Source organism: Pagrus major, chromosome 21 (assembly GCF_040436345.1).
Source record: "Pagrus major chromosome 21, Pma_NU_1.0".
Classification (NCBI taxonomy): domain Eukaryota; kingdom Metazoa; phylum Chordata; class Actinopteri; order Spariformes; family Sparidae; genus Pagrus; species Pagrus major.
The window spans coordinates 12,347,614-12,361,872 of NC_133235.1; the positions used below are offsets into that span (position 1 = coordinate 12,347,614).

The 14,259-nt window shown below is 41.9% G+C and overlaps 1 protein-coding gene across 3 annotated transcripts; it reads left to right on the forward strand.

Annotated features, from left to right (window-relative positions):
* Nucleotides 1-442: 442 nt before the first annotated feature.
* slc35a3b (solute carrier family 35 member A3b) lies at nucleotides 443-12,078 on the forward strand. 3 transcript variants are annotated; one of them, XM_073490462.1, is made up of 10 exons: nucleotides 554-610; nucleotides 701-786; nucleotides 3,327-3,454; nucleotides 6,090-6,327; nucleotides 6,498-6,652; nucleotides 7,997-8,119; nucleotides 8,301-8,475; nucleotides 10,042-10,160; nucleotides 10,292-10,425; nucleotides 11,167-12,078. In XM_073490462.1, exons 3-10 carry the CDS (start codon nucleotides 3,374-3,376, stop codon nucleotides 11,258-11,260), a joined length of 1,119 nt encoding a protein of 372 aa, XP_073346563.1. In that variant the 5' UTR covers nucleotides 554-610; nucleotides 701-786; nucleotides 3,327-3,373; the 3' UTR covers nucleotides 11,261-12,078. The 3 variants fall into 3 exon arrangements, with proteins under 3 accessions (XP_073346562.1, XP_073346563.1, XP_073346564.1); XM_073490461.1 differs by lacking the exon at nucleotides 3,327-3,454 and adding an exon at nucleotides 443-460 and having other exon boundaries at nucleotides 555-786; XM_073490463.1 differs by lacking the exons at nucleotides 554-610; nucleotides 701-786 and adding an exon at nucleotides 3,056-3,141.
* Nucleotides 12,079-14,259: the final 2,181 nt, after the last annotated feature.

Sequence of the window (14,259 nt, forward strand, 5' to 3'; positions counted from 1 at the left end):
TGGAGTTAATGTTGTGATTTGTGAGTTTGTTTGTTTGTTTGTTTGTCTTAAAATCCCCACAAATTGTAATGACGTTTGGTGCGAGACTACGCAATACTTTAGCCGTGGGTCAAGATTTTTAAAGCTTCTTATTTTGGTAGCTTTAGATTTTTTTCTTTTTAAAAAAAAAAAAAAAATGGGTTTCTCATTTTGTTTCCTTTCATACAAACATGTGCTATGTGGTTTCTGTGACACAGTTAGGTGCCATTCTGTTGTGAGATTGTGTTGTGCTTGTATGAGACCCTGTGTGGTCCTGTGCTCTCCTTCAGAAGGATACAGCGCCCCCTATCGGAGTATATCTGTTGTGCAGTTTTTGATAACCTATAATTGGCACACCTGTGTAGTTTCACTGTGATTTTGCCAGGACACACGGTGAGGAGGGGCGTGTTGCACGAAACGTCTGGTGGCAAGATTAAACAGTGTGATGAGAGTGCTGTCCTTTATCTTTCTTTTCTTTTTGTGTATTTTGATGAGAAATTAAAAATAGTGGTAAACATTTTTCTTCTCTCCAGCAGGTGTCACCATACGTTTAAAGCACGGGTCGGTGCATGTGAGACTCCGTCCCCCTGCTGTAGGTACACTCACAGTATATCTTCATCTTATGGCTGTGAGACTTTACTGGGAGTTGCTCATAGTTTGGCTGTAACTTCCATGCGTATAGAAGAGCAGAAAGGAAGAAGATTATCCAGCGACTTGAGTGTCCGGACACTTTCATCCACGTCCTCAGCTGAGATCCAGTCCCGACAGGTAAGTTACTGTGTGATGGAGAGTTTGAGAAGTGCTTCTTTCAGACCATTAGTGCGTTATTACGAGCAGATGAGAGGCTAAATACTCAATAATTAATAAATATGAGTCTGTACCTCTTGCTACCACTTACTTTCAGTGTGCCATGACCACTTCAGGGACAGTTTGATCAAATGATGCTTTATTATCAGCAGGAAGCAGCTGATCACCATCAGAGGAGCAAATTGATGCGGGCTTGGAGAGAGTTAAAATCATTTACTCTCTCTCTCTCTCCAGGCGGATCCACTTCCTGATGATGCTGTTAAGTTTAATATTTGTTCAAGTCAACTCCCATTAAAACAAACGACTCAAGGTTTCCTGGTGATGGAAGTCCACTCAGTTTTGCTCTTACTACTCAGATCCACGTCACCAGCTGCAGCCTGTCACAGCTGAATATTGTATTTTACACTCAGGTTGTGATTCATTCATTCTGATTGTGTTTACAAAATATCACCAGAGGCAAGTTTTACCTGACACATATATGCAGTTTGACCTGTTTGTCTCTCTAATGTAGCATTATCTTGTCCTGTGTGCTGAATTCAAAGAATGAGGGCTGTGCTTATTACTATACGCTATGCTTACATCCCAGAGGGCCACAGGCTCTGCTTTCTGTGTTATCTGATGCTACATCTGCAAAAACAATAAATAACCTGTACCTTGATCTGGATTTTTTGTCTTCCATGGAATCCTGTTTGGGAAGATGCGGAAGTACAAAGAAACCAGTTTTGATCGAGCTGAAATGTAATCAATGCCATCCTCTTTATTTGTGAGCATAGACACGCCTATATCAGGAGTTTGTTTTATTTTTCAGACTTTAAGTGAATGCCTTTAGAGCAACTCTCAGGTTTTTTAGAGGGAATGTTGTGATTGAGTGCATGACAGCAGGACGTCTTCGCCTGAGATGGTGCTCAGCAGCTCATAATAAATGAATAGTCTGGAGGCTCTCAGAACTTCTTTGTGATCAAAGCACAGGGATTTCAAACAAGAAGATCAGACAGTGAACCTGTTGGAGAAAGAGGCTTTAAACTCAGCCAGGTGAGATTGACATATCTGGAAGAAAGCTCTGTGTAACATCTGTGTTAAAGTGCCACACTCATCATCTGTGACAGGTTTAGGGTTGTTGGGCTGGTCAGTTTTTAGTGTCTTCTGTGAAAGTTTGCCAGCAGTTTGTGTGTGTAGGTCTCTGTTGCATTCAAAGAGATTTTTTTTTTTTTAGTTTGTGCAGTGTGTTATATCGTGATAGCATTGTTCCAGTCGTCTGGTTCTGGATTTCTGACTGTTCCCAGATTGTAACTAAACATGGTGAAGCTAGAGACAATGTTGACTTAATTTCAAATCCAGTCTAAAGACTTTTTGTTTTATTGATTTTACTCTGTGGGCTTGTGCCTGTTTGCTTCTATTGTGTGCATCATTAGTTTATTGGCCTTTTCCCTGTGTGATGTACAAGCACTTTGGGTATGAAGTTTTTTGCCTCGCCTTGCCAATGTCAACATCGAAAACAAAAAATAATTGTATTTAAGGATCATGGGTCATTTTCTTGAAGTTGGCGTAGGTAGGAATGTTTGCCTTCCTTATCGGGGAGTATTTATGGTGGATTATATATTAACTGATAACCTTTTTTAGAGATGGTGGTGACTACAGCTGTCCAATAAATGAAGTAAAAAGTCTTTCCCCCTGAAATGTGGTGAGGTAGAAGTATAAAGCAACAGAAATTGGAAATGGTCAAAGACTTCAACCTCACAAATTAAGCCTGACATATCTGGTATCTTTTTGAAAACTTTGGGATCACCATCAGAACTTGTTGTCTCAGGTAAATTTTAGCAAACGATCCTTGGTTTGCTGGCAGCTGAAAATGAAAGTCCATAGTGTTCTTAGAATGTGCCTAAAGAGAGGGGAGGTGAGTTTGTGAGGTGTGCAGAAGGACACACACACACAAACAGAGAGCGATTGTGCAGCCATGCCCCTCTGCTAAGCAGAGCTGCCACATAAGGAGGTCAGTGTGTTGAACACACCACACCTCTTGTTCTGTTTACACCTCTTTGGCCTCCGTGGCTTGTTGTACATCCTCTTTCCAGTAGAGCTGGATACTCTCCACAGTAGAAATGATATGACCGTGTTATGTCATAGCTCTGTGGACTTTGTTCCTTAACTTGGCAGTAAAAGTGATGATAGATAAACCTTTTCCCTTCTACGTCTTTTTCCCCCAGTGTGCTTGAAATTAAACAGTAATGTAGTAATGCAATGCAAACTGGGAAAAATCAGTATTTTTTTTATCAGTCAGATCTTGGTATACGATAAGGTGGTAGTGACATACTGGAGGTAAGTGTTTGAAAGAGCTGGTTAATAACCATGCAATACAAACAATCCAGTTCCTCCCTCCGTCAGTAAGGAGCTGTAGCAGACTCTGTAGTGACAGAAGGACGGAAGTTTAGTATGCTTTGCTCTTTTGAATATTCTGCTTTCTGCTCACCTGGATTTTTGCAATTTTGATGCATTTGGATTAGGTGACGAAGTAAAGTGGAAGTGGCGGCACTGACTGTTCAGAGATAAGATGCTTCACTCAGGAAACGGAAAAGAAATGAGTGAAGACTGTCTGTCAGGAAGCCCTCAGGACACCGGAGTTGCAAGAATGGTAATAATTATCTCACACATCTCACAACCTGAACATCCATGTGTGATGGGTTGTAAGTAACACTAAACCACGACAGTGTGCTCTTTTTCTCTTGGTTGTCGAGGGCTAAAAGATGAGACACAAACTGTTTCAGTATTAATGACATCAAACTTATTGGCTACTGATGTAATCAAACCTTGACATATTGTGATCCAGCATGTTTTTGTGTGCCACTGATAGAAGAAGTATTCAGATTCTTTACTTAAGTAAAAGTACAACAATGTTTTTTATTTTTTGAAAAAATTGACCTTATTTTGTAAAATATTAGAATACTTTACTTTTTGGGCATCAAACAGTTATTCAAATGAAACCGTTTAGAGAAGTTTGGAGAGTTGTTTGTTTGTTTGGTGCGTTGGTTGGTGTGTTGGTTGGTGGGTTGATGTGTTGGTTGGTGGGTTGATGTGTGGGTTGGTGGGTTGATGTGTTGGTTGGTGGGTTGATGTGTTGGTTGGTGGGTTGGTGTGTTGGTTGGTGGGTTGATGTGTTGGTTGGTGTGTTGGTTGGTGGGTTGATGTGTTGGTTGGTGGGTTGGTGTGTTGGTTGGTGTGTTGGTTGGTGTGTGGGTTGGTGGGTTGTTGTGTTGGTTGGTATGTGGGTTGGTGGGTTGGTGTGTTGGTTGGTGTGTGGGTTGGTGTGTTGGTTGGTGTGTTGGTTGGTGTGTTGGTTGGTGGGTTGATGTGTTGGTTGGTGTGTTGGTTGGTGGGTTGATGTGTTGGTTGGTGTGTTGGTTGGTGGGTTGATGTGTTGGTTGGTGGGTTGGTGTGTTGGTTGGTGGGTTGGTGTGTTGGTTGGTGGGTTGGTGTGTTGGTTGGTGGGTTGGTGTGTTGGTTGGTGTGTTGGTTGGTGTGTGGGTTGGTGGGTTGGCTGGTTGGTCGACATTTGAAACATGACAAGGAATTCCAACCATTTTTATAAGAGGTTACAAACCAATAAAGGCTGAGATGAGAACCATCGGTTTAATCTTGATGATTTATTGTACTTTATGAGCTTATGCGTGTGTGTTTTTTAACATTAAATCTTCATTTTAAAAGTATCTACAAGTAAAGCTGTCAAGTAAATGTAGTGAAGTAAAAGTTTAAAGGAGCATACATTGGAAAACGTCAATCGAAGTGTCTAAAAATTGTATTGAATACAGTATTTTAGTTAATGTGCTTTCTACCACTGTAAAGTTCATTGTTATCAGTGGTGTAAAGTACTTGTACTTTACTTGAGTGGTTCCATTTTCTGTTACTTTATACTTTTTCTCCACTAAATTTCAGAAGAGATAATATTGTCAGTCTATGCATTGTTATGGGTAAGATTTTAAATGCAGGAGCTTTACATGTCATTGACTATTTTCACATTTTGGTATTGGTTCCTTAACTCAAGTAAAGTATTTGACTTCCACAGAGTCCTAATCAAATATCATTAAAAAGCAAACACCCACGTTAAATAGAAGCTATGAATATGCAGGGACTACTTCTACTGCAGGCAGTGTTTGACAGTAGCTTTGTTTACATACTAGTTATGAGATACTTTAAGCATGCCTGCCAAAAATTAGTATTCAAACTGTGAGAGATACGCCCACACACCTGTTGTCAAGTTAGCCGTCTACCTGCGCAGAGAGCAGCTACTCACACACCCCTTGAATTGTGGGTTGTAAGCATGAGGGGTTGCAGTGACAGACAGGTTGATTGTTGTTTTCCAGAAAGTCTGGCAACTCGGGTGACATCATAAAAGCAAGTTACTGGAGATTCCCTAGAGAAATAAGATAACAGGAGAGTTCTGGGAGGTGGTGTGTGAAATATGTGCTGGCCGATGTGCTGTAGTTCAGCTTCAGTGCCTCGGAGGACAAATCCACCTTCTTAGATGGACACACAACATTAAAACATTAAAATGTGTGGAACTAACTAACTACAAATAAATCATTCACCAGAGAAAAAAAGTGTCATTTAACAGTTATAATCAAGTAATAATAAAACACGTTTTCATATAAAAGGAAACTGAAGGTTGTGGTTTTGCTGACAAACTGCTGGTCACATGCAGTTTCATCTTCACCAGTGATTAGCCAATCTCTTCTTCCTGAATCAGTAGCTACTTTGTTTCTCTGGGTAGAGGACTGACTTCCACACTAAGTACAGACAAGGTGACAGTTTTGAACTCAGTTCTCCCTCTGTCCCCATTATTCTCACTGCTGTTCTGATCTTTGTTTTATGTGCTCCAGGACTGCAGGCAGGTCACAGGAATGCCCCACACTGCCTCAGGCTGGACTTTCTGTTTAACTACCCTTTAACTGCTAACCAGCATTCCTGATCGTTCTGCACTCACTCTTTCCCCTCTCATCTCTTTGTGCTCTCTAATGTATGAGAAGTTTACTCTCGCTCTCTGTATCCCACTACGACTCTGACTTTTATAATCCCGTCATAGCGGTTTTCTTAATTTTGTGACATCAAACTGTTTTACTTAAGCAGAAGTTGTTTTCTTGCTCAAGGGCACTTGAATCTGCTCCTGAGATTGGTAGGGGCTAGCTAATGGGGGTGTGTCTCCTTTCTCTGACAGAGCCATGGTTGAACTTTCTCACTGATTCTGTCTCATTTTCTTCCTGTCCATCCCAAAGGCTCCTTCAGACACAGACACGGAGCCCTCCACAATGGTCTTTTCCTCATCACACTCCTTGAGGCTGAAGTATATGTCTCTGGGGGTGCTGGTGTTGCAGACCACCTCGCTGGTGCTCACCATGCGCTACTCCCGCACACTGCGGGAAGACGGTCCCCGCTACCTGGCCTCCTCCGCCGTGGTGTCAGCGGAGGTGCTCAAGATCCTGGCCTGCATCGTCCTCGTCTTCAGGGAAAGCAGTAAGTGGCAAGGGCCGGGGGAGGGGAAGTTATCGACCTGGCACTACTGTGTACAAGATATCATATAAATGCCCCCCAGTGTTTTTAACACGAGGACGGCTCTCTGTCTCTCCTCTCCATGGGTGGTCCCTTGGTCAAATTACTGACAACACACTCTCTGTCACCGCCAGATTTCAGTGTGCCGACCATGAACCAGCTGCTGAAGGAGGAGATTGTGAACAAGCCCGCAGAGACCATGAAGTTGGCCATTCCTGCAGGGATCTACACACTGCAGAACAATCTGCTCTATGTTGCCTTGTCCAACCTGGATGCAGCCACCTATCAGGTGACACATGAATGTGCTGCTTTAAGTTCACTGTTTGTGTGTGTGTATTTCTATAATTAAACAGATTCCTGTACTGTGTAGCCATGAATTAACAGAACTCAGTAGGTATGAGGGGGGAATTTTTAAATTTTTTTATCCTTTCCAAACCAGTAATTGCGCTGACATTAGAAAAGATTTTCTCAATAGACAGTAATGACAGTCGCAATGTGTTGGTGTAAATTCAGTTTTCTGCTGTGGTACCTGGAGCTCTTGCACCAGAAGAAGAGCTCATGAACATCAAGAGAATAACTCCAGCAGATTTATTACCCACTCATGTCATCCGTGGAACTATTTTGCATTCTGGTAAAAGTTGCCGTCATGTGCTCATTAAATGAAATGCCAGAAGACAGGGAAACATGCCGGTGTGCTTGTACATCTTTGCTGATGTGGACTACCAAGAATATTTCTGTCCAACACGCGCTGATTGTACAGCAAACTTGATGATCGTCAGCTTCTCATAAGGAAAAACAGACTTTTCCTCATCTTCCGTTTTGTGCTTCATGTGTATCAATACTACAGACTTTGCCTTGCGGCTTGCAGGCTTCCGGCTCTTCATGCATTGTTTTTGGGACCTTAAAGCAGTGAAGCTATGGAGGACTGTACTAGATCATCATCAGCCAGGACCACAAGTGAGAACATTACGTCCTTCGCCAAGAAAGCCCAATTGAGGATGTACTTCCGTTGGCAGCTGAAGAAGTTCAACCTGCCAAAGACAGTGATGGTGCACTTCTACACCATCATTATTGAATCCATCCTCACCTTTTCCATCACCTTGTGGTAATGCTGCCACTGCCAAGGACAAGGACTGACAACAGCGCCTCATTTCCTCCACAAAGGAGATTGGGGCCCCCCAGTGGCTCGATTGGTGGAGCGTGCACCCCATGTACAGAGGCTGTGTGCTCGCCGCAGCGGCCCAGGGTTCGCATCTGACCTGTGGCCGTTTGTTCCCCCTCTCTTTCTTATCCTGTCAATGTAAAGCTATCCTGTCCAATAAAGACATGAAAGATGGTGAAAAAAGATGGTGATTGGCTGCAATCTGCCATCTTTCAAGGACATGGACTTGTCCAGAACCCTGAGGCAAGCAGGAAGGATTACAACTGATCCCTCTCAACCTGGACGCAAAACCTCTATGCAAAACTCCCCTGTGGTTGGAGGCTGGGGCCCATCAGGACCAAAACAATACTTTCCTTATCTAGTGGCGTGATCAACAAGGCCAGAGACCCGAGCTGACATTGCCACGTGTTTAATGTACCTCATGTTCTTCTGTCATATTTGTATACCTAACTGCCTTCCTTTCTGTCACAGGTTACGTACCAGCTGAAGATTCTCACCACAGCCCTGTTTACTGTCTCCATGCTGGGGAAGAGGTTGGGCTCCTTCCAGTGGCTCTCGCTGCTCCTCCTCATGGCTGGAGTCACTCTAGTACAGGTACCACACTGCAAAGTCCCCGAGCGATTTACAAATACACAGGTTTAGCTGATTTCTGAACGTGGTTTGTTTCTGTGAGATAAATATGGCTTGATTCACTCATCAGATGTTTTAGTTACATAACATCTGACAGATTTTAAGTCCTCTGCTTGTCCATTTGCATTTACTCTGACCTCCAAAGTGGCCCACAGAATCTGGAGAAGTCTCTGAGCAGAAGGTCTTGTCTGCAGGCTCCCAGTTTGTGGGACTGATGGCTGTGCTGATGGCCTGTGTGTCCAGCGGCTTCGCGGGAGTTTACTTTGAGAAAATCCTCAAGGAGACTAAACAGAGCATATGGCTCCGTAACATACAGCTGGGTGAGTAACTACAGCCTCTGTGTGCTTGCTGGATGAAATGAAATGACCCTGATGATGTCAAACAGCCTTAAAAACCATAATTGCGTCACTTTTGCAACAAATCTCTTCTTATCTCGAGGCGCAAGCCTCAGTTGTATGTTCCTCTTTTGTCATGCCACTTGATTGCAGCGTCAATCCATGCCATTTCTGCCGTTGTGAGTCATGCAGCACGACTGCGCATCGCTGCAACAGAAGAGGTGGATGTGCTCCTTCAGATCCCTGCAGTTCAAAATGCTCAATCAAGTTGCTGGATAAATGGCCTTTGTCGCTTTCTTGTAAATAGAAATGATGTTCCTGGGAAACATTAATCATGATCAACCCCAACTCGAGTCGCAAAGCCTTGACATCACATCAGCATGATTGGTCAGTTGCGATGATAGTCCTGGAACAACATAATTATGGTGTTCAAAGGTCAAAGGTCAAGGTCCCGGGGTCTCACAATATACATTCTTAGCTATAACCCAAGAATTAATAAGCTTATTATGACAAAAATTCACCCAGATGTCTAACAGGATAAAATGATGAAGTTCTCCATCAGCCCTCTGTACTCTTGTGTAGAAATAGTCTGAGTGAAAACAACATGTAGAAACGTGTTGTTATGTGAGAACACTGGAAACTATTCAGTGGAATCGTACGAGATACAGGCCAAGAACTACATTTGCAGCTTTTCGGCCACTGTTAAAGGCTCCTAGAGACAAAACCACAAGAAACCATGGTTATCTGTGTCTGACTGAACTCTGCTGTCGGATTCAGTGGAATCATAGACTAAACTGAAACTCTGCGATTAAGACATGGAAACTCTTTTTATGGGTCGTACCTAAATTCTACGAATTGTGATGTGAGACGGAATCAAGATATGAATGTGGCTCGTGATGTTCTGATTGGTGAACCCGATACAGACTTGGACACAAGAGAAGCTTCAAGGCTGAGGATATAAAAGCAAGGATGAGACGAGACTTTCGACTTTCACGTGGTTCATATTAAATTGCTCACTACTAAGAGCAGGTTTTCCCTTAATTTCCTTTCACCAAAGGCTCCCCACCTCTTAATATGACCTGTTATTTGACCCTCATGGAAATTAAATGGTTTGCAACATCCTATAACATATATATTACAAACATAATTTTTAAAGAGAACCATGTTCATAAAATGAAGGGACAGGACATCAAGAGACAATCTAGGTTTCTCAGTGAACAGTTTGTCTAAATGAGGTTGTCTTATTTTATGACAGGTACAGAGCAGAGGGCTGGAGGTTAACAGACTCTCGTTGACTTCATCTGTTGAAACTTTTAAATTCAATGAGCATTATATCCATGAAAATGAACATACAAAGCAATCAGCTGATGTGTGATTGATGTTGTGGATTTCTGGGTATGTTGCTGGGGGAGAGAGGAGGAGTTAAAGGCGGGTTTATGGGAGAGGAACCTGTCGAACTTGACGAAATTAATTGTCTCTCATGTGTGCGCATGTGTGCGCATGTGTGTGCGTGTACCAACAAAACTTGTTGTCTGTCCTTGTCTCTTGTAGGTGTTTTTGGCTTTATGTTTGGCTTGGCAGGGATGATGGTATACGACGGCCAGAGGGTGAGAGAGTCTGGAATGTTTCAGGGCTACAACACTATCACCTACACAGTTGTTGTTTTACAGGTCGGACATTTTATGTTTCTCTATATTCTCACGTAATCACTTGCATTTGTCAAGTGTCATTGAGTGCATCTGTGTGTCATGTCTTCATGTTGTGTGTAAAGTGCTTCTCCAATAGTATTCTGTACCCGCAGGCTCTGGGCGGGTTGGTCGTTGCAGTGGTCATTAAATATGCAGACAACATCCTCAAAGGATTCGCCACCTCTGTGTCCATCATCACGTCTGCAGTCATTTCATATTTCCTGTTGGAGGACTTTAACCCCACTAGGTAAACACATACACACTCATGCACACTCAGCATGCTCACTCATCTCAGCTTCTGAAAATTAATGCAGACATTCATGGTTTCCAGGTGATGTATCCTACTAACTCGCTCTGATTCCCGGACTTTTCCTCTAGCATACCATGAGGTTGATTTTTGTGGTTTTCAATGAAATATCTCAATAACTATTTGATGGTTTGCTACGAAGTTTTGTTAAGATGTTGAGGTTCCTCACCGGATTAATTGCTAAAACTTTGGTGATCCTTTGACTCAGCATCTAGCAACATCGTCAAACCAGTGACTCTAATATCAACCTACTACATACTTTGTATGCGTTTACGTCACCATAGAATGAGCCTTTTTATATTTACAAAAGGAGTGTGTCCTCCTCCATGTGTTGTACCACCATGTTTCTACAGTAGCCCAGAACAGACAAAACAAACACTGGCTCTAGAGAGGGCCTTTCAAATTGTTCACATTTTTAGGGCCCACCATAAGGAAGCATGAGGTGAAGGGTACTTCATTTTTTGCAATCTACAACCTCCAAACTGCAACTAAATCCTCCACACTGTACCTTTTTTAATGCTAATTTGCAAACATTAGCATACTAAGATAAGTTCACCCAAACATTCAAATTCTGTCATTATCTACTCACCCTCAAGCAGATGGAAAGTCAGGTGAAGTTTCATAGTCCACAAAACATTTTTAATTTCTAACATTTTCTCTCTTTCCCCTCCTTTCTCTCAGTCTATTTTTCCTAGGGTCACTGCTGGTTATCGCTGCCACGTTTCTTTACAGCTACAAGCGCAAACCTGTCAGCATTAGCGCCATCAAAGTATAACTACGTGCCTCTAGTAACCGTGCTACCTGACAGAAGTGACAACCGGCACCCGACACAGACTTGAGCATGGCTCTATGAACTGTGACAGTGAGTTTGGCAGGAATTACATGGAAGAGCTGATAACATAATGATAAGAGCTGTTACTGCCAAACAGCTGCAGCTGGAGACTGCCGAGACGGGACATGCCCAATCAATCTTCTGGAAAAATGCTATTTTGCACAAAATATGGTGGTTGATGATGTGAATATATCAGTGTATTTTTTTAAGGTTTTCTTATAAAATACTAACAGGAGTACTGTTGATCTAACTTAGCATATCAACAAACAATGTTGCAGTGAATCTAACATACTGTATGACTAAATTATCTCATGGAAACGTACCGTGTGTAATTTAAAGGGATCTGGTTGAGATCATGATGAAAGCATGGCCTCAAGGATATTTGGGAGTTGGTATTTTATAGTTCAATGTTTTAATTGTGTATTTATATGCTACGGGATGTGAGGAAAATGGGTGTATTTCTAAAACAAAAAGGGTATCGATGGTGATGAGAGGGTTGGAAAATCCTTGACAGAGCTTCCATCTAGTGGTGGAAAGAGGAGCTAACTTGCTGCAAAGAGGAGGGGTTACCTCTGTTCAAAGATGCTGAATGTCCTTTTTTCTATGAGATGAGATGAGATGGGATATGACTGCTCTGACCTTGCTGCTCACAGCCTGAGTATTTATATCAAAAGCACTTGTTCAACTGTTATTTAAATGCAAAACGAAGGTCTTTACGGAAGAACAAATGAATAAATTAAAGATCTTTCATGCTGAAACAACCAGCTCTGCCTTGATCTTTTTTTTCTTACTTCAAAGTGAAATGAATGGATAAGTGTGTGTGTGTGTGTGTGTACACACTCTCACACTTGCATACACACAGAGCTAGGCACACCCATGAATACTTTGAACTGTTTTCTTTTTTTCCCGTTCCAGTTGCAGTGCACCCAGAAACACCAAACCAGTCTCTATAGCAACAGATGGCTGAATGAGCTGCTGTGCAGTGACATGTGTAGACACACTGAATTAATATAACCTATTTAAACCTCTGAGTATTTCACATGGTAGTGACAGCCATTTTTATTCAACAATGTCCCTGACAAATAAAAACAGCATTGAGGCAGATGAATAAAAACAACCCATTGTTCCTATTTTGGCAGTTTTTTCAGACAGAAAATCTTTGCATAGTTGTGGAGCAAATGAGTATATTTGGGTGGAGATGGTGTGTGTGTGTGTGTGTGTGTTTGTCGTGAGGTGGACAGAAAGGGGAGAAAACAGGCAGGCAGATGGGAAGGTGAGGCATGAACCTGGAGAGAAGCACAGATGGAGGATGAGTCATGTGACTTGTGCGTGGAGTGGCAGGCAGGGACTTGGACGGAGCCCAGTATGATCCACTGGACAGACCAGAGCCATGACATAGGAAGGTTTATCTGTGGTTATCGGCACAAACCTACTGCTGAATAATATACGTTAAAGGGGCACTATGTAATTTTGGAGAACAAGAATTTTATATTTATAATATTAATGAGGTAATAACACAAAGTAAACTGAATGAAATATATATATATATATATTTTTCCATTACTGAATAAACCAGCTGTGCTCAGAGGAAAATAAGGTCCCCAGAACACTGTTTGAAGCTAGAAAGGTGGCAGGGTCCGCCACATATAAACAAAGTAAAACACTATGAAATTGTGTTGTCCTTTAAGGTCACCTTGTTTAAGCAGTTTATTCAGTCATGAAAACAAAGAGAGTTTGTTTATTTAGTCTCTTTAGGCATAAAAATCAGTTGATGAAGATCTTTCTCTTCTGATTAAAATGTCTTCCCCAGAACTACATACTGCACCTTTAATGATATGAAGAGAAACTGTGATACGACCTTGTACAAAAATGGCACTGAATCAAATAAATCCTTTTCAAAATGCAGTCTGGTTTAATTCCACACCGAGGAAGCTATTAAGAGTACATTTGAATTCCCTGATTGCAGTTAGATTTATGAAACTTGGTAATGCGGCACGGCCTGATTAGTGCCACATCAAATCTACATTAGGTCTGAGTACAATTGGGCCCTGTTCCAGCTGCAATATACATGGCCTCGACTGCTATCACCCTTTTGTTTTAAATTAGTTGTATGGCACTGTCCCAAGTCATTTAGACCGCACTCATTAAAAGCATAGCTGATGTTATTTATTTAATGCGGTAACAGGTCCAGCTCATCTCTCTGATAGTTCATCACCCGTCTGGATACAATATCAGCTGCACTACGAGTTGAAAATATGTTGGTGTATTAGCAAAAGTCAAGAGAAAACTACAGCAGGTTTGTTTTTCTTCCAGACTTTTATGCAAGGTGGGTGCTCTTAATACAATCTGATCGATGCATGAGTTAATCTTAAACTAAAAAGATCCATATAATACTTTGTCTCTTTTAAATCTTCTGAATACATCCTTTAACTCTGGTACTGAGTGTGCTGAAAAAGGCCTTTGTTGGCACTGACGAGGTTTAAGCAGCCCGCATGGGTTTTTTGGCTGACTTTTCAATCAAAATGTCTTCAGGTATCAAGTTATACAAAACAAATGCTATTCTTAAACTTCTCAAGGACAGTTTTTTTGTGTCTCTCTCACTCTCTCATGCAATAAGATCTACATAAGGATGCAGGATGCAGGTCTCGTTGTGGTCTATCACCTCTGTGGTACATCTAAAAAAAAAAAAAAAACAGCGTTCCTTCTTCGCTTAAAAGCAGGCAGAACTGTTAAATGCGGTCCAAAACTTGTCAGGGGGCCAAACGAGCCTTGATCCAAGCCGGGCCTTTTGCTCTAGTTCGATGTAGACTTCTATTCTGACACCGTACAGTGTCAGATCCAAGATGTAACATCCACTCTGGCTTGTTCGAAGACTCCACTTACATCTTTCAGGGATAATAAGCCACTGGCATCTTGAGCCCAGCGAAACCTTCAGTTTTCTC